The sequence below is a fragment of the Martes martes genome (genome assembly GCF_963455335.1).
Source record: "Martes martes genome assembly, chromosome: X".
NCBI lineage: Eukaryota > Metazoa > Chordata > Mammalia > Carnivora > Mustelidae > Martes > Martes martes.
The window spans coordinates 96419523-96441437 of NC_137897.1; the positions used below are offsets into that span (position 1 = coordinate 96419523).

The 21915-nt window shown below is 35.2% G+C and overlaps 1 protein-coding gene across 3 annotated transcripts in view; it reads right to left on the reverse strand.

The window, feature by feature from the left end:
• TENM1 (teneurin transmembrane protein 1) overlaps positions 1-21915 on the reverse strand; it is a gene marked incomplete at both ends in the record, with an annotated part of 555572 nt that overhangs the window by 172004 nt on the left and 361653 nt on the right. For all 3 annotated transcript variants that reach the window (XM_080831205.1, XM_080831204.1, XM_080831203.1), the window contains 3 exons: positions 3943-4089; positions 6014-6037; positions 7629-7814. In XM_080831205.1, coding sequence (XP_080687331.1) covers positions 3943-4089; positions 6014-6037; positions 7629-7814 — 357 coding nt within the window. The remainder of the gene's footprint in view (positions 1-3942; positions 4090-6013; positions 6038-7628; positions 7815-21915) is intronic.

Genomic DNA, 21915 nt, shown 5'->3' on the forward strand with positions numbered 1-21915 from the left:
TCAGGACTGGTTTTTGGTGCTGGTTTTATAATCCACTAAATTTTTATTTGTACTGGGGTGTGTGACAGAGCTTTTATTCGCTTGTTCTGATCTGTCTATTCTTCCACCAGTACCACTTTGTTTTAATTATCATAGCTTTAAAATATGCTTTAATGTCTGATAAGTTCGAACTTGTCCTATATGTTTTAGTTACTCTGATTCAGCTGGTGTAATGTCTAAACTTTTTTTCTCATGTCAATTCATATGTGCATGTAACATATGATGATCACATTTTCTAAACCCCAAATTGGTACACATAATTAACACATGAAACTGTGGTCATCATTCACATTAATATTAAGTCTCCTCCTCCAAGCACAGGGTTGTGCACATGGTAGGTGCTTTTGGACTAAAAGGAAATGAGGTCAAGGTATTTGAAAGGTTTGTAATTTCTATGGTAATTAGTTCTTATATACACAATGCATAAGATAGCTTTCCTTGTTTTGCATGTTAACAAAAAATCCGAAGGTTATTTTTTCTCTGTTCTGTTCTTACTGTTCAAGGAGCTTTTAGGTAGCTCCTAGACTAGTTGTGTCACCCACATATTCAATGCAGCCCAATTAGCTACTAAGAGTCACAATGCATTGGATCAGAGTGTAACTGAAGTCAAAGCTGCAGGAAACAGCAGCAATACTTAATGAGCATTCAAAGCTGATTAGAATGCAAAAAAATTCAGCCATTCTTTAAGTATCTGCTATAATATGGAGCAATCAGGTAGCAGCTACTTGAAGCAATTGCTTTAAAGTGATTTTTTTTGATTGGGAAGATTTCTTAAGAATTAGATTTTTAAAATGAGGACCATTTTTTTCCCCACAAGGTTCAATTGGCACTTTCTGATTTAATTAAAGCACACACACACACACACATGCACGCACAAACAAGTATGCAAATATTAATCACTAGTCACATCCAACTAAATGAATCCAGTCATTCTGGATAGCTGGAAAGCTGAAACCACCAAATGAAGGCCATTTAATGTATTCCTAGGGATAATATTTAAACAGCATAAGACTCAAATTATTGTCCAAAATCTCAGTCCTGGGACTTTCAGAGGTTATTTAATCCATCTTTCCATCTCAAGGTAGAACCAAATGTATATTTATCATCAATATCATCTTAATCCTACTAAAGGAAAAAAAATGGTAATTGGAACTCTCCAGGAGCCTTCCTTGCCACTCCCTAAAGAAATAATCATAAAAATACAGTGAACTCAAATCAGGGTCGTTGATTTTTGATTCACACATAGATGCACAGTTTTAAAGGAATGCTCAGAGGTCAATACATATTGAGCAAAATCTTCTATACCATTTGTGTCTATATATATGCCACAGATAGTAAGAACTGATAATCCATTAATTCATTAATATTTAACTGATACATTCATTAAACATTCTTGGCTGCCTCAAGGTGACCTTGAGACCATTAAAAATGCTTGATAATTAAATATTTAATTATTTTTATCAAGCTGTACTTTATTAAGGCAGGAAACTTATTTTGGCTTAACCCTGAGTTAGAAATTACAATCATAGGGGTTGTTAAAGTATTTTCTGAGCATAAGCATTTTAATCAATATATCAACTGGGAAATCTCTATTACGACCTCAAATCCTTTTTGGAATGAGGCAGACTACCAAAGTTTATACCTGGTTTTATCATTTCTTTGTTATATGATCTTGAGCAACTTATTTAACTTCTCTGTGTCTTGGTTTCCTAATTTGTAAAGAGTACATTAAAAGTAGTTCCTGCCTCATGGGGATTAAATGAAATAATTCACATAAAGGAATGTGCCTTGTACATGGTAAATCCTAAACACAAGTATTGCTAATATTACTGGTAATTATATTATACTATATTGTATTGTATTGTACTGTATTGTATTGTATTATGCCAGAGTTTTCATGGGAAAGTAAAGTGAAAATGAATCTCGAAGGGCCGTAAGAGTCCAGCAACTAGTTGATCAGTGCACCATGTAATTGAAAATCTCACTCTGGCTTCCCAAATAAATTTTTTTCCTAATTCAACATTATTTATTTATTTTTATTAATTTTTAAATTTTTTTAAAATTTAAGAGTCTGAGAAACAAACTGAGGGTTTTGGAGGGGCAGGGGTGGGGGGTTGGGTGAGCCTGGTTGTGGGTATTATGGAGGGCATGTATCGCGTGGAGCACTGGGTGTGGTGCATAAACAATGAATTTTGGAACTTTGAAAAGAAATAAAATAAAATGAATACTGTTACGCTGAAAAGAAATAAAACATTAAAAAAAGAAATAAAACAAAATAAAAAAAAATCAATTAGTTAACATATAGTGTATTATTGGTTTCAGAGGTACAGGTCTGTGATTCATCAGTCCTATATAATACACAGTGCTTATTACATTATATGCCTTCCTTAATGTTCATCACCCAGTTACCCCATCCCCTCCAGCAACCCTCAGTTTGTTTCTTATGATTAGAGTCTCATGGTTTGTCTCCATCTCTTGTTTCGTCTTGTTGTATTTTTTTCCTCTCCTCCCCTAAAATTTTCAATTTCAGTAGCTAGTAAACAGTCTCTTCCAAAAATGGGCTGTTATCCTAAGTTTAATGTATATGTATATGTTATATGCGTGTGAAGGGGAAGGAGAGAACAGTCTATCATCTTTTAAGGAGTTTACAGGAACTGTCTTATTTAATACTTACAATAACCCTAGGAGAGAGTTAATATTATTATCAGTCCCATTTTAGAAATAAGGAAATTGAAGCACAGAGATACCAAGAAATTTTCCCAAATCATACAGCAGCCAGTAAGTACACAGCAACCAGAAAGTTTAACTTCAAAGCCCTGTGCACTGAATCACGAAGTTGCTTCCATTTAAAATTCATAAATTCTTATAAGTTTTGAAGTAAACTACTGGCCAGAACTAGTAAAGGAGGAAACTCTTACATAAATCCAGCAATCCTCAAAGTAGGATTGCTACCTTATTGATTTAAGCCTTATGTTTGGCTTCAAATGACAAGGTATATAATTGTCTAAGCAGCTATAGAAAGCAGAGGAATCAAATTTAATGACCTATTTCATTTTAAGCTAATATACAAGATTAGAAAGAAAACTTTTTTTTATTAACTTCATGTTTCCTTGAGTAGAAATAAAGAAGAAAGTGAGAAATTGCTGTTTTAGTTTCATTCAGAGGAGATCTGGGCTGTTTTGAGGCCTGACTGAACAATGTATTAGATGCTTTTGTTTGTTTGACTGAAAAAGGAGTGGTTACGTTATCCTGAGGCCTTGGAGCCAATATGGCTTTTGAAAACATCATGTGCAACTCTTGAATTAAATATAAAAATTCTTCTGTGAATTGTCTTGATGCTGTGTTCTTTGAAAGATACAAAGCATTACTAAAAGGTAGAGACACAAGAGGTTGCTAAATAACTAAGAACAAAGAAAATGATTTCACAGTGTGTATAGTGTAGGCATCTGACAGTTTGGACAGGGCCACATGGGTATAATAAATGGTATAATAAATGCCACAGTTATGGGAGGTGGCATGGCTGTAGTTGTTAAGAGAACAGAGTTTGAAGTCATATAGACCTGAACTGGAATGTGGGTGCTGTGACTTTCTAGTTGTGTGATCTTGGAAAAGTCACACACTATTCCCACTCTAAGCATTACCTTTCCCACCTAGAAGTAGGAAAAGTAGTGCCTCTACCGCATGGCATTGTTTTGAGAATTAAATAAGATATGATGCATGCAGAGTTTGCAATATTATCTGATGATAGTAAATATTCAATAAACCAAGATTTAAAAAGTAGTATGGCCTTATATAACTCAATATCGTTTCTAAAAAGGGTTCCTAATTTTCACTCTTGGCCAAATTGGTCATCACTGTTCTGGGCTATTCCTTTCTTATATTTACATTTTGTAAATAACTCACCTCCATCATTGTCCAAGTTATCTCCACAAAGCATTTCCATGACAACATTGCAGCCTGTCCCACTCCAACCCACCTGACACACACAGTGCCAACCATTTTGATCCAGGGTACATCGCCCATTTCCGAAGCAGAGCCCTGGACAGCCATCTGTAAAGACAGCAAAGAATAACAATTGGAGACATCAGAATGGGATTGGGGAACAATGATGTATCTACCAATAGGAAAGCATCTAATCGCTTGGGCTCCACTCTGATGAGGTGTTGAATAAATGGAAGAGGAACTTGCTTGCTTACAAAACCTTCCCAGGGAACTTGTTATCCCTTACTTGCCTCTGCTTTTCCTTAGAGAGCCAATTAAGCATTATTAATGCTAACCCCAATTCCCAAACTCTGGTGCAGCTAAGATGAAAACCGCTGGGGACAGAAAAATGTTTTTTGTTTCTTTTTGAGAAAACAATTCTTCTCAGCTCAATCAAAACTGGATAGATGATACTGTATCTAGTTATGGCCAATAAGCTGGGAAAAGACAGCAGTTTCTATGAAAAGAAACTTCCCCTAACTACTTCTAGTCTGTACTGATTTTTCCCTTGTGAGGCACTGCTTCAGGATTTCTGTATGTTGGTATGCCGTTCAGACCATGCCATTAAATATTTGTCCATATAAATGCCTTAGAAATGTGCTGCAGTTGCTTTACATTTATTTGGATTTTTTCTTCAAGATTATCGTTAATCTGAGGGCTAAGGGTTAAATTTTTTATTTATCTGGTATCTCCCTCAGAAGCTATCTCCCTCAGAAGCTAGCGTAATAATATCAAGCCTGTAGTAGGTGCTCAACAAATGTTATTGGAATTAATGCGAGCCAAATTGAGATCTTCAGAATTCTAGAGAATGACTGGATAAATACAGCCAAGAGGAAACCGTAAACACTAACAATGGTCTCTATTTAGACTTTTAATTTCTCTGGGATGCCCTACTCTATCTACAAATAGTTCAGAGTTAGGCCATTCCAAAGGGCAACTGTGTATGTGCCAAGTGCTCAGTGGACAGATGAACAGAGATGGCAATAAAGGCATATAGCTTCTGGAATTTTCCCAGTAGCAGCACAAGACCAGATCTGAATTTTACTGGAGAGAATCCAATCAATATATTTTTTCATTTGCTGTCTTTGAAAGAAAATTCCAGAAGTATAAAGAGGAAAATAATTTTTTTTAAAAATCTGTAGACATAACCCAATGTTCCTTCCAAATGGCTAAGTAACTATCAACAGACCAGACGAAGAAACAACTTTAAAATAAAATGACAGATGGCTGTTAGAAAATATGAAGACTCTCTCATTATATATATTATGTGTAAATATATATATATATGTATACATACATATATATATTCCTCAAGAAGTGGTACAGGATGAATATATATAGATTTAAGAAAATAATTTATCTAGCTCCATTCATCTAGTTCCATGATCATAGATATACAATGGATACAGAGAAATCAGGGATAACTTGGAACATAGTCAACTTTCTGAGGCTGAGGTAAAGAAAGGCCAGGATATCTGACAGAAAAACCCTTATTGTCTCTATCAAAGGCAGATCCTTGGGAGGATGCACGATGGGTTACTTATAAGGGGAGAATTCTTCTGCCCTTGAAAGGATACTGTACATGGACTTAGAGCCATATTGTTAAGTTAAAGAAGATGTTCAGTTGTCTATTCAAACCTAGTTCATTTAATAATTACCTGCCTGTGATATATACACAGACACACAGACACACAGACACACACACAACTCCATAGAAAGACAAAGAAAAACAGTTCTTAAAACTGCTTGTCTATCCATTATACACTACGGCCAAAAAAAAAGACTCTTTGTTGTTAGAAAAACAAATTAATTTTTAGTCAGACTATTCTATCGTGACCTGACAATATCACACTTAAGGAAGCCTACCAGAAGTAAAAACACAAACCCGAAACACACACACACACACAAACACCCCACCCAGCCTTCCTCTCCCACATGCATATTTTCCATTTACAATATTTTTCTGTTATAAAATGAGTGAGAAAAATCTTACCTCGGACAGCATCTAAGTAGTGAGCTAAAAGAGGGGGGAAAAGAGTGATTGAATGAATTTCTGGGAGACCACAGCTATCCAACATGTATTAATGGTCTACCATCTGTTGCCTGGGAGGAGAACAGCAAACTGTGAACTGCCGAAATGCCTGCAGCTCAAAAGTTGGTACATGGGCCTGTGTAGTTTGTGAATAATATTTTCTGTGGGAAAGATATTAATGGCTTTTCTGCAAGAAACTCTATTAGGCTTCCTTAAAAAGTGTCATATTTCATTAAAAGTATAAGAACTGCATTTTTACATTTCAGTAATAACTTTTGTGAAAGAGCACTAGCTTGAACTTCTTATTAGTAATATCTTTAGAAGGGAGTTCTGGAGTAACCACCTTCCGTAATCATCAGAATATTTAAATCCTCTTATGTGAAGGCAATAAACTTACTGTAGTGCAGGAATGTAATTACTTATGCCGCATCAGAATCTCACCCCTCACCACTTTTTAATGAATCTTAAATATTTTCCACAGTCACAGAACAAGACTTACTATACCTTTAGTACAGTAGTAATGTAGTTTATTAAGGTTATATGTTATATATGTTATATATAGTATACATTACTTTGACAGGCCCCAACCATTATAACAAAATACTTTCACCTAAAAATAAGAGCGGTGGTACAGTCTGGTGGGGAAAAAAAATCCCACAAGCAATGAATTGGGTATCCAGAGGTGCACCCTTGCCTTTGCTCTGCATGCGATGTCTGTGTGCTCACGGAATGCCACGGGAACACACTGTGACCCACTTTCCTTAGCTGAACAATAAGAATCACACTTGTCCGTCTATACATGAAGGAGGCCTTTGTTGCAGATACATGTATTTGTCAAGGACTTGGATTTTTTCCAGAAAAATAAATGTATTTTAAAATTGAAACTCTAGTTATTATTATGGTCTTTTTATAGTGTGAAGACTGCATGATAGATTTATTACATGGGCTCTGTCATACCCACAGACGGTTCTCACAGGCAGCATCCTCAAAATTAGTGAAAGTTGTGACAAGGGATGGGAGAGGGTAGATGCCTCAGTACGAACTCTCTATACTACCTGATAAACAATGCAATACAGATGTTCTATTGATGGTAGGTCAGGAGTGCCTTCCTCATATACATTAAAGAAAGCTCCTAATGATATCAAATGGCTTCTGTTAAAGTAGTCCTGTTTAATGAAATTGCCTCTAAGTGCTTTCAAGTGAAACAACCTATACTTTGCAAAAGGAAAAATGGGCAGTGAATGTTATGTTCACAACAAAAGCACTTCTCTTATTAACTAATGACACTTTATTCCAATGTGCCATCTTTTGTTTGAGTAACTCAATGCACCAGAAAACAGAAAATATAAGGAATACTGAAGTAATGAGCAAAGAAATGACACAAGAAAGAAGTAAGATACTATTAACAAGGGAGGAATACTCCCAGTTAACCAAACTTGCAAACTTATGGCTAACCCTTCTCCTTTTTCTCTCCTCCAACCTCAAATTCTATGAAAAGCCTGGTGATTTATCACTAACATGCTTTTCCTTCTTCAATTAACCCAATGCACTTTGTTCAAAGTATGGCAGTACTTACCAATTGTGCAGTGGTCGCCCTCCCATCCAGGGCTACACTCACATTTTCCATCTTTGCACTGGCCATGCTCGGCACAGTGAGAATGACAGGAGCGTTCTTCACATGTTGGTCCTACCCAGCCTTCTTCACACTGGCAAATTCCTCTTGAGCAGACTCCATGGCTACCACACTCCATAGTACAGAGCTCTATGGGAAATTCAAAGAAGATATGTTTACATATTTTATTAAAACCAGAGTTTGTTCTTTCTAAAAGACATTAAAATTACCAAAAACACTCTATATTTATATTTTAAATACATAAACTAAATGTCACAAAGACCTCTAGCATTTCAGTGAATTTGCAAGGAACTCTATAAAAAAGATAGTTAAGTCTCTAAGTATAAAATAAACCCTAAGTCAAATTGATTTTGAAAAGTCCATAAAATGATAATGGCATTCAAGGCTTAGAAATGAAGTCACTGCCAAACAAATGTCAAGTGGGTTTCACTAAAAATTCATTAAGATCACAAATAATGTTACAAGGATTTTATGATGCTGCAAGCAATCATTGGGGAAAACACAAGCACACACACATAGTAAAATGATGCTCTAACTTCATTCAGGAAGAGAGGTTCTACAATTGGAAAGATAGCTTCCTAATAAAATTTATAGTATCCAAAAGGTAAAGCTGCCAATGATGGTAATCAACTAGTTTCCCTGAACATACAAACAATATCTGTATTTACTTTAAGCATTTAAAATGAATCCTGGTTGATTAAAATACAGTCTTATCTGGAAATGTCATTCATTATTTGGCCAGTATAATCAAGTTGTATACTGGCTCTGCCAAGGTTCTCTCCTCTGTCCCCTTGACTTTTGTCGAGACATGCTGAATATTAATAAAGTTATGACAGTAGAGAAGCTAAAGTAAAAGTTTGGCAAACATTTTTCTTGACTGAATACCCTTGCTGGAGGAGGAAATGGGGGACAAAAGCCTATAGGAAGGACGCAAAAGGAATAATGCAATAGGTTTTGGGTAAAATTGGCCATATACTCTTGAAAGAAACAGAGAGTGTTCTGAAGCCAAGTCATCTATCTTTCATAATCTCAAATTCTGAAACAGGTTTTATATATTTAGAAGTACTGACATGTGATGATATTTGTATTACTCTGTATTACCTGTAACAAAGCTCTATCTATGTAACAAAGGTTTCTACTGTGCACTTAGCAGAGTTATTTTTCAGTGGGTGAGAATATTCTTCTGATAAAGACATGAGTATGGATTTTATTACTATCTAAATCAATTTGTTCACTAATTCATTCACAAGTATTCTCTGTGGGTCAAGGTATGACAGAAGGAACAGTGGATACTGAGAGATCAAGTGAGATTTCGGCAGAGGAGTGTCCACTGAATTTATCAATATGGAAATTGTTGGTGGCTTTAGGAAGAACTGTACTGATAAGCAGCAGTTATAAAGTCAGATTTGAATGGGTGGAACAGTGAATGGAAAACTGTGTGTAGGGTCAGCAGATTGTAAGAAAAGTATAGAACCAAGAAAATACAAAATACAAAAAAAGGGGGGAGCTTTGCCTAATAAATGATAGTTCAAGTAGGTTGATCTTGAATTAGCACCTACTCTCTATATCTTGTTTCTGAATCTCTAATTGATAATCTGTATTTCTAACTTCTGTTTTTGTCATGAGTCTGAGGTTATAATTATGCTCCCCTTAAAAGCCTTCTCCAAGGCTGAACTGAAAGGGCCTTTCTAAGATTAGGGAGCTAAATGGGTCAAAGCCAATCAAGTCAGAGCTAACAGGAAAATTAGAGGCAAATTTTTGTGTATATTGCTTTATACAACTATAAACTCTAAGCACAGAAAAAACTATCATTCTGGTGATTTCCTGAAAAGTAACAGGACTAGATGAACAGTATCAGCAAAATGGCAGATTAGCCTATCCTTAAACCATCTCAGTATAAACCTTAGAACTGTAGAATACAATGTAATAATTTTTAAAATTACATGTCTTGGCTCACAAGAAACAGAATTATCAACTGTCAGAAGCAAAGATGCAGCTAACAGCCAAAGAAGTAAGCATATAAGTCAACCTTCTGGCTGCTCTAAGTTGGTATTATGCCCAGTAATGACCAGGGGCTTGGGTATCTATGTACACAGAGAAAAAGGGATGAGATTTTTGGCCCATTAAGATGGGGAGTTAGACTGAAATTCCTGCAGAAAGTAAGGATGCTTGAAGGGATACAATCTCAGTGAGATGGGAACTAATAAACTCTATTCACTAGCCCACAGAGATGGAAAGGAAGCATTAACAATAATGATAATAATAATATCATTAATAGTAATAAATTTGGGAATTAGAAAACAATATTGAAATAAAATACTACCTAATCATAATATGTGCAATGGAGGGTCCAGAATGAAATATTTCTAAAACTTTGTACTATTCAGGAGTTAAGTAAGATACTTTGTCAAGTATGCATATAAAAATTTAAAGGTGGAATTGTTTCTAGTAATTGTGACCTCAGTAATTTTTACTATTCTCTCCTGATGTAAACTGGAAAGTTTAGACAAAAAATATTTAAAAACTGTTGGACATTACTGGAGTTCACAAAAGTGTAAAGAATTACTGGACCACATTCTAGGAGGAAAAGAAAACCAAGAGAGGTGAATTTTACATTTATGGATGTTTTTCCTCTAGAAGTATCTGTCAGTTCCAGTTGAGTCAGCTGGAAGACTCGGGAGCTGAGTAGAGCTTTTGTCAGTCTCATGGGTGCCAGAAAACAAACATATATATATATATATATTTGACCACATAATGGCTAAGAAATTTCTAATAGTGAAGAAAATATCAAGCCAAATATATGAAGCAAAATTGAAGCAACAAAAGCGAAAAAGACAAATTTACAACATAGAGACTTTAATGCTCCCATTTCTCAGTAACTGATGATAGAACAAGCAGACAACAAATCAGAAAGTATATGAAGCAACAAAAGAGAAAAAGACAAATTTACAACATTGTCAGAGAATTTGATGGCCCCCTTTCTCATTAATTGATGATAGAACAAGCAGACAACAAATCAGAAAGGATACGAAATATTTGAGTAACATGATTATCAAATTTGATCTAATTGACACATATAGAGCACGGCAATAAATAATACAAAATGCACATAATTTTCAAGTGCACATGGAACATTTACGAATATTGACCATATGCTGGACTATAAATATAAAGCAAGTCTCAATGTATCTCATGTATTGAAATTATTTATAGCATGTTGTCTGCCCATTGTGGACTTAAACTTGAAATAAAAACATAAACAGGGGTGCCTGGGTGGCTCAGTTGTTAAGTGTCTGCCTTCAGCTCAGGTCATGATCCCAGGGTTCTGGGATTGAGCCCCATATCGGGCTCCCTGCTCCATGGGAAACCTGCTTCGCCCTCTCCCACTCCCCCTGCTTGTGTTCCCTCTCTGTCAAATAAATAAATAAAATCTTCTAAAAATTATTTAAAAAGATAAACAAAAGATAACTATAAAATCCATATAATTTTGGAAATTACAAAATATACCTCTAAAAAGCTATGGAACAAAAAGAAAATCATCATGGAAAGTAGAAAATACTTTAAGTGAATGAAAATACAAGGAACATATCAAAATTGGTATAACTAAATCCATGTATACAGGAAAACTTAAAAGGTATAAAGGAAAACCAGCTGAAAACAATGACACATGCATCTGTTCCAAGAAATTAGAAAGAAGAAAAGCAAACTCAAAGAGGGTAGAAGAAAGAAAATAATAATTAAAAAAGCTGGAATTAATTAATAGGAACATAGAATATAAAGAATCGAGAAAGCTAATGTTTGACAATTTGCATAGCCCAATAAAACTGATAACTGATGGGACCTGATGAAGAAGAAAATAGAGAATATCATGAATGAAAAAGAGGACACTGTTATTGAATGTACAAACATAACATCATAAAACAACATTGCAAACAACTTTTTGTCAACACATTTGAAAATTTCAATGAAATGGACAAATTCCTAGTAAACACAATTTACAATAATGAACACATACACACAAAAGGAAACTGAACAGTTTCTATAAAGAACCTAAATCCACAATGAAAAATATTCTCACAAAGAACATCACCATCTCAGATGACTTCACTTGTAAATATACCAAACTTTTAAGGAAGAAAAATCGCCAATCTTGAATAATCTTTTTCAAAGAATAGAAAAAGAGGAAACACTACAATGTGAGTTATGAGGCCAGCATAACCTTGATATAAAATCCTGACAAGAATATTATAGGAAAAAATACAGGTCAATTTCACTCATGAATATGAATGCAAAATCTTAAAATGCAAACAAATCTAGCATTACATAACATGAAATAATGATCAACTTGTGCTTATTCTAGGAATATACAATTATGTTAATATCTGAAAATCAATCAATGTAATTCATCATATATATGAAATAAAAGAAAAAATCATATGATCATTTAAATAGATATGTAGTAAGTACTTAGTAAAATACTAAACATCTATTCATGAAAGACTTATAGCAAACTAAGGCTAAGGGAACATTAATCTGATAAAGATTAGTTACAAAAAATCCCTACAGCAAACATCGTATTTAATAGTGAAATGTCGAAGTAGTTTTTCTATTATTGAGAACTGAGAAAAGATGCCTACGATCATTACTTCTAAACACCATAATTTTAGAGGTCCTAGCCAGTGCAATAATATAAGAAAAAGAAAAAAATGTATAGAAATTGAAAAAGAATGAATAAAACCATCATTATTCAAAGATAGTATGATTGTGTTATACTAACTATGAAAAGAATCTATAGAGATAAATTATTAGAATATGTGAATTTAGCAGGTTCTTCAGATATTAGGCTAATATATAAAGAAGTTCTCCTTTTATCAACAACAAACACTGAGAAATATTTAAACCATGTGTAACAGCATCACATCATATACCTAGTAATAAATTTAAAAAATATGTGTAAGACTTATGATGAAAACTATAAAACTTTATGAGAAAATTTAGAGAAGACATGGATAAATGGAAAGCTACCCCAAACTCATTACCTGAAAAACAAAATTAAAGATGTCAATTTCCCCCATATTATTCTGTAGGTTCAATGCAACCTCAATCAATATCTTGGCAGTTTGTGTGTATGTGTGTGTGTGTGTATGTGTGTTTGTACATGTGTGTAAATATTAACCAGCTAAAGAAAGAAGCAGATTAAGGTGAGAAGATGTACTCTAGCCAACAGCAAGACTTACTGTAAAGTTATGTTAATTTAGACAGTGGGTACTGACACAATAGCAAGTAGATCAATGAGAGTGAATAGAGTCCTAAAACTTATAAGGATACTTGAATTATGGTTAAGATGGCATGGCAGGCAACTGTGAAATGACTGCTGTTTTAAGTGGTTCTGGGAAACTGAATATCCACTAGAAAAAAAAACCCCTCACCCTATATATAAAATCAATTCCAGATACAATGTAGTAAACATAAACTATCAAAACTTCCAGAACACAACATAAGAAAAAAATTTCATGATCTTAGCATAAAAAAATTTCTTAAACAGTATGCAAAAATGCTAACCACAAGGGGAAAAAATAATAAATTGGGCTGTATCAAAATTAGATTGTTTTCTAATCAAAAGACAAAGAAAAAACATGCTCTAAGTGGTAGAATATATTCACAGCACATATAAATGAAAAAGAGTTTGTATCCAGAATATACAAAGAACGTTCTCAAGTCAATAATAAGACATATAACTCAATACAAGAATGGGCAAGAGATCTTGGGATGTCTGGGTGGCTCAGCTGGTTAAGTGTTTGACTCTTGGTTTTGGTTCAGGTCGGTGTTGGACTCTATGCTCAGCATGGAGTCTGTTTGAGATTCTCTACCTCTCCTTCTCCCTCTGCCCTTCCCTCCACTCTCTTTCTCTCTGTGTCTCTCATAAATAAATAAATAGATAAATAAATAAATAAATTCTTAAAAAAAAGAAAAGTGGGCAAGAGATCTGAAGAGATATTTTATAAAAGAGGATATCCTAGTCTACAAAACTATATGGAAACATGCTTAGCATCATCACTTATCAGGGAGATACAAAATAACATAAAAATGAAATACACTGCACACATACAAGAATGGTTAAAATCTATAAGACTGAAAGTAATAAAAGTTGGTGACAATGTGAAGTAATAAAAAGTCTCATATACTAAAGGTGATTTTGTAAATCAGTACAACCACTTTGGAAAACTCTCTGACATTATCTGCTGAAATTTGATATATGTATACCCTGTGGTTCAGTGATTCTACTTCTAAGTATTTACACAACAGAAGTGCAAGTAAGCAAATGTTCACTGAAAGATGTGTATAAGAGCATTTATAGAATTATATATGTTAGCCAAAAAATGGAAATGCTTTAAATATCCATCAACAATAGAAGATATAATTATGGTAGATAATTTTACAAAAAAATAGTTATGTCACAATGAAAACGTTGATCTATAGCTATGTGCCATAATACAGATGAATTCCTCTAAAAAACAATGTTGAGTGAAAGAAATGAGATGCAAAATCATACATACTGTAAGATTCTATTGATAAAATATTTGGAAAGCAGGCAAATATTAGAAGTCAGGATAGTTATGTTGGAGAGGAAGGAAGGAGGAGGCAATAATTGGGGAGGGCGACAAAGAAGGCTTCTGGTTATAGTATCCTACATTTTGACTTGGGTGGTAGTTAACAGGTGTTTTATACTTAGATAATTCACTAGGCTGTATACTTATGACTTTTGTACTTTTCTGTATATGTGTTACATTTTAACAAAATGTTAAGAAATCAGTTGTAACGACCAAAAAAACAGAAATATAAAGAAATTTACAACTTCTAAGGTTGAAAAAGAATGAAAATAATGCAACAATAACAATGAAAAAAGCAGAAAAGAGGGGAAAGACAAAGAAAAAAATAAATATGATAAATAGGAGACATAAAAGAAGATTCTGGACTATAAGTCCAAACATGTCAGCAATCCTAGTAAATAAAAACAAGCTGAACTTGAAATTTAAAAGAGAGAGACTCTGGAACTCAGTGGAAAAGAAAATCAAGTTATATTGTTTCTGTTAATAAGAGATGTGCTGAAATATACTAATACAAATTTGGTAATAAAAAAACCATAAATAAATACAAATTTGGTAAGAAAATGGCACTCTAGAAAAGTATCATCCAAGAGAAGCAGGGTGTGGCTATAACATCAGACAAAACAGATTTCAAGGTATAAAGCATTATTATGGATAAAAAGAGTCATTACATAATGATAAAAGGAATAATTCATCAGGGAGATATAAAAATCCAGACTGAATAAGAAAATATAGCTCCCAGATCAATAAAGCAAAAGCTGATAGACTGATAAGATGACAAATTACAAATTTCACAATAGGTAGTAAGAAGATAAAAAATTGGTAAGGAAGTAGAAAATTTGAATAGTACAATTAACAACTTTAATATACTGGACATATATGGAACCCCAAAGCTATGATTATATGATATATATTCTTTTCAAGCACATAGGGAATACCTACTAAAACTGACAAATAGTAGTTCACAAGGCAAGGCTCAATAAATGGCAAAGATTTTACATTCTACAGATCATGATGTTTCAGCAAAGTGGACTAAAATTAGAAATCAATAAACAAAAAACAAAACAAAAAAATAACCCACCAAAGAAAAGTGTTCTTAAAAAACACACTTCAAAATAATTCATGGATTACATAAAAATCATATTGGAAATTAGGAACTGAATAACACTGAAAATACTATTTATAAAAACTTGTGGGATATAGCTTAGTTACTTAAAGGAAATTCACAGCTTTACATACACTTAGTAGAAAAGAACAATTGAAAATTAATGAACAAAGTGTCCAACTTAAAAAGTTAGAAAAAGGACAGCATGCATATAAGTAGAAGGAAGGAAACAAAAACAAGGTGAGAACAGAAGTTAATGAAACCAGAAACAAAGAAGCAACAGAGAAGATCAACAAAACCAAAACCTGTGCCTTTGACATGAATAATAAAATAGAGAACCCTCTGGCAAGAGAAAGCAAGGAAAGTAAGAAAAGAAATGATACAAATAAACATTAAAGATTAAAATATAAAAATAAACGAGAGTGCTCTGAACAATTTTATGCCAGTAAGTTTGAAACCTTAGAAGAAGTACATATTTTTCAAGGAAACAAAATGACTTGAGAGGAAATACAAAACCTGAATACCCATTAAAGAAACTGAAAATGGCCCACATGGTTTTCTACGTGTACTTTGTTAAACTTCCAATGAACAGATAATCTCTGCTTTAAACGATACCAGACAACAAGAAAAGAGAAGTCTTCCTGAATGACTTTGTGAGACTACTATAATCTAGTTCCAAAATGGGGTAAGGAAAAAAGGGACTTTTCTACAGGCCAATCTCACTAATAAACATGTCTGCAAAAATCTCCAATAAAAGATCTGGAAAACAAACCAGCACACACACACACACATACATACACATATACAAATACAGATATTAAAACTGGGGCTCCTCTCTCTCTCTCTCTCTCTCTGGCAAATAAATAAAATCTTAAAAAAAAAAATAATACTTAAGGGATGCCTGGGTGGCTCAGTTGGTTAAGCCGCTGCCTTCGGCTCGGGTCATGATCCCAGAGTTCTGGGATCGAGTCCCACATCGGGCTCCTTGCTCGGCAGGGAGCCTGCTTCTCCCTCTGCCTCTGCCTGCTTCTCTGCCTGCTTGTGTGTACTCTCCCTCTCTCTCTCTCTCTCTGGCAAATAAATAAAATCTTAAAAAAAATACTTAAAACTGGGGCTCCTGGCTGCCTCAGTTGGTTAAGTATCTGACTTTGGCTCAGGTCATGATCTCGGGGTCCTGGGATCAAGCCCTGTGTCAGGCTCCATGCTCAGCAGGGAGCCTACTTCTTCCTCTCCCACTACCCCTCCCCCAACTCATACACACACTCTTTCTCTCTCTCTCTCAAATAAATAAATAAAATCTTTTTTTAAAAAAAAGATTATTAGAACCAAGTAGGCATGAACACTAGGATGGTTTAACTTTTGAAAATGTAGTCATGTAATTCATTATTGAATTAATCTACCTCACTTTAAGTTCATTTCATAATGGATTAAAGAAAAATTATCTTAAATACAGAAAGAGCATTATATAAATTCAGTTCCTACTCATGATAGAATCTCTAAGCAAAACAGGACTAGAAGGGGGCTTACTGGTTATTATTAAAGTGGTTTTCCAAAATCTTACAGTAATCATCACACTTACTAATAAAATAATAAAGATATTCCTCTTAAAGTCAGAAGTACTATAATTAATGTTTCTAATTCAATGTTGTACTAGAGATGTTGGCTAGTGTCATAAGGTAACAAAAAATATATAATGTGTAATACCTGAAAAGGAAGAGACAAAATGGAATGTATAGGTAAACTATGGTAAATAGAAGAGGACAGCAAAGTTGTTGGATAAAAGATCAACAGAAAAAAAGATCAACATCATGTTTATATAAGGAAGCTAAATTAAAATATGCACTTAAAAAGTCTCACAATAATAAATCTAGCAAAAAAAGTTCAACATTCTTTTATGTAGTATTTTTAGAACTTTTTTAAGGGATTGGGAAGATGGCAGAGTACGAGGACCCTGAACTCACCCTGTCCCATGTTTACAACTAGATATCATCCACCCAAGTCAATAAACCAGAGAGTGATTTAAAGACTGGCAGAACAAACACCATAACTAAACATAGAGAAGAAGCCACATTTGAAAGGTAGGAAGGTCAGAAAGGTGGAGGGAGGCTGCCCGCAGGAAAGATGGAGCTGCATGGGGATGAAAGGGCAGAGAAATAGGCCCTTGTACCAGGGATTTCACATGGGGAAGACTAATCCCCATAACATTTGGCTTAGAAAACCAGAGGGGCTGAATTCTATAAGTTTATATAACCAGTGGGACTTGGGAGCCTGGAGCTTTAAGTCAGCAGTCTCAGGAATGGGTGAGCCATGAGGGCGAGTGATAGCTGGGTCACTGCCCTTAAAGAGACAGAAGGTTGTGCAGAGAGACAACATAAAAATGGCAGTTTACACAGTGCCAGAGGCAAATAGGAGACAAATCTATTGAATCTGACTTCAGAGAGTGTTTGGGGGACTTCACTGAAAATGAGGGATTTGGTAGGTGCCATTTTCCTCCCCCATACTCCAGCATAAACAGTCACCTGTGGGAGGTGGGGTGGCACAGGCACTTGTAGCATTGGCTCAGGGCAAATTTCATTAAAGCTGAGTGAGCACCCAGCACAGCTGTAGTGCAGTGCCCAGCCACATGTGCCCAGGTACCCATGTACACCAGGCTCATATGCCGGGTGCACAGCTGCTGCCTCATGCCATGCCCAGTCATTGCACTGTGCCCTCTGCCACCCTGGCACATAGCTCCTAGCCACTGCAGCATTTTAGGGGATCTGGCATAGTCCTAGTGGCCCAATGTGAATTTTGCTAACACCGCCAACCTGCTCCCAAGGTCCCCATTGGGCAACCCCTTTCAGAGATGGCCTGCCTGAGTCCCACCAGCACCACAGAGAGTAAGCACAGACCACAACAGCCAGAGAGTCAGGGCCGATGACTGCACTGAAAGGAAAAGTGACTCAGGCACAACAGCAGGGCCTAAGCAACACACATAGGATACTCTCCTGAAGTACCACATTCTGGTGAACAGGGAATACTTCACATCAGGGCACTCCAGGACCACCTCTTCATAAAGTCACTACTTTCAAGAGCAGAAAACATAGCTGACTTTCTTAACACACAGAAATAGTCACAGAGAGTCAGACAAAATGGAAGAACAGGACAAGGCCATGGTCAGAGATGTAATGAAACAGATATAAGTAACATGCTTGACAGAGAATTTAAAGCAATTATCATAAGGATACTCACTGGACTTAAGAAAGGAAGAAGACATGAGTGAGGCCCTTAACACATAGTAGAGATAACAGGCTCAGTAAATGAATTGAGAAACAGACCTGATGGAATGCAGCAGGATGGAAGAAAGAGGGGAATAGATTAGTCACCCAGAAAACAGAGTAATGGAGAGTAACTGAGCTGAACAAAACAGAGAAAGAAGAATTACATAAAATGAGAATAGACTTAGGGAACTCAGTGACTCCATCAAATGTAATAGCATTCTTGTTATAGGAGTCCTAGAAGAAGAAGAAGAAGAAGAGAGAAGAGGGGGCAGAAAATTTATTTAAGGAAATAATAGCTGAAAACTTCCCTAATCTGGGGAAGGGACCAGATATCCAGATCCAGGAAGCACAGAGAACTCCCATCAAAATCAACAAAAGCAGACACACACCAGGATATATTATAATTAAATATACAAAAATAGTGATAAAGAAAAAAATCTTAAAAGCACCAAGACAAAAGGAGTCAGTAACTTGCAAGGGAAAGCCCATAAGGCTAGCAAGTGATTTCTCAACAGAAACTTGTCAAGGCAGAAGGGAGTGGTGTCATATAATCAAAGTGCTGAATGAGAAAAATCCACAGCCAAGGATACTCTCTGCAGCAAGGCTATCATTAATAATAGAAATAGAGGTAAAGAGTTTCCCAGACAAACAAAAACTAAAGGAGTTCAGAAACCGTAAATTAGCCCTGTAAGAAATATTAAAGGGGACTCTTTTAATGAAAGGGAGAGACCAAAAGTGACAGTATACAGGTAGGCAACACAAAATCAATAAAAATGAGTATTTCTGTAAAAAAAATCAGTCAAGGAACTCACAAAAAGGATATAAAATATAACAAATACCTAAAACATGGGGAGGAGAGGAGAAAAGAATGGGTTCAAACTTAAATGACTATCAACTTAACTATACACTGCTATATGCAGAAGAGGTTACATACAAACCTAATGGTAATCATAGATCAGAAACCGCTAATAAATATAAAAAGAAGAAAGAGAAATAAATCCAAATATACCACTAAATAGAACCAGCAAAAAACATGGAAGAGAGAAAGATAGAAAGAGAAAGAAAGGATCAGAGAAAATCTTCAGAAACAACCACAAAACAAGTAATAAAGTGGCAATAAATACATATCTATTAATAATTACTTTGAGGGGTGCCTGGGTGGCTCAGTTGGTTAAACATCTGCCTTTGGCTCAGGTCATAATCCCAGAGTCCTGGGATTAAGCCCCACATCAGGCTTCCTACCCAGCAGGGAGTCTGCTTCTCCCTCTTCCTGTGCCTCTCTGTTGGCTTGTGCTCTCTCTCTCTCTCGCTCACTCTATTTCAAATAAATAAATAAAATCTTTAAGAATTACTTTGAATGTAAATGGATTAAACCCCCCAATCAAAACACACAGGATGATAGAATGGATTAAAAAAAGAGACCCATCTATATGTTGCCTCAAAGAGACTCATTTTAGACATAAAGACACCTGCAGATTAGAAGTGTGGAGATGGAGAAACATTAATCACACAAATAGATGTAAAAAAAAAAACAAAAAAACTAGTGTAGCAATATTTATATCAGACAAAACAGACTTTAAAACAAAGACTGTAACAAGAGTCAAAGAAGGACATTATGTAGTAATAAAGGGGATAGTCGAAAAAGAATATACAACAGTTGTAAATGTATATGCACCCAAGATTGAAGCACACAAATATATAAAACAGTTAGTAATGAACATAAAGGAAATAACAAATAATACAATAATAGTAGGGGACTTTAACACCCCACTTATATTAATGGACAAACCATCCAAGCAGAAAATCAACAAGGAAACAATGGCTTTGAATGACAGACACAGATGGACTTAAATATATTCAGAACATTTCAACCCCAAACAGCAGAATACACATTCTTTTTAAGTGCATATGGTACAGTGTCCAGAATAGATCACATATTAACCCACAAAACCAGCCTCAACAAATTCAAAAAGATGGAACTCATATATCATGCATCTTTTTTTTTTTTTTTTTTTTTTTTTTTTTTTTTTTTTAATTTATTTGACAGAGAGAAATCAGAGCTAGACAGAGAGGCAGACAGAGAGAGGGGGAAGCAGGCTCCCGCTGAGCAGAGAGCCCGATGCGGGGCTCGATCCCAGGACCCTGAGATCATGACCTGAGCCGAAGGCAGAGGCTTAAACCACTGAGCCACCCAGGCGCCCCTATCATGCATCTTTTTTGACTACAATGCTATGAAACTAGAAGTCAGCCACACACACACACACACAAAATCTGGAAAGACAACAAATACATGGAAGTTAAATAACATGTTACTAAACAGTGAAAGGGTCAATCAGGAAATACAAGAAGAAATTAAAAAAGTACATGGAAATTAATAAAATTGAACACATAACAGTCTAAAACCTTTGGCAAGCAGCAAAAATGGTTCTAAAAGGGAAGTTTATAGCAATATAGCCCACCTCAAGAAGCAAGAAAAATCTCAAATACACAACCTAACCTTACACCTAAAGGAGCTAGAAAAAGAACAGTAAACAAAAGCTAAAACCAGCAGAAGGAAGGAAATAAATAAAGATTAGAGCAGAAATAAATGATATAGAAACGAAAAAAAAAAAAGCCAATAGAACAGATCTATGAAACCAGGAACTGGTTCTTTGAAAAAAACTAATAAAATTGATAAACCCTAGCCAGACTCACAAGGAAAAAAGAGAAAGGACTCACATAAATAAAATCACAAAGGAGAAAGGAGAAATAACAACTAACATCACAGAAATACAATTATAAGAGAATATTATGAAAAACTGTATGCTGACTAATTGGACAACCTAGAAGAAATGGATAAATTCTTAAAAACATATGAACTACTAAAACTGAATCAAGAAGAAATAGAAAATTTGAACAGGCTGATAACCAGCAAAGAAATTTTATCAGTAATCAAAAAACTCCCCAAATACAAAAGTCCAGGGCAAGATGGCTTCGCAGGTGAATTCTACCAAACATTTCAAGAAGAGTTAGGGGCACCTGGGTGGCTCAGTCATTAAGTGTCTGCCTTCAGCTCAGGTCATGATCCCAGGGCCCTGAGATCGAGCCCCACATCAGGCTCCCTGCTCTGTAGGAAGCCTGCTTCTCCCTCTCCCACTCCCCCTGCTTGGGTTCCCTCTCTCACTGCCTCTCTCTCTCTCTGTCAAATAAATAAATAAAATCTTTAAAAAAAATAAAAAATTAACACCTACTCTTCTCAAACTATTCCAAAAAATAGA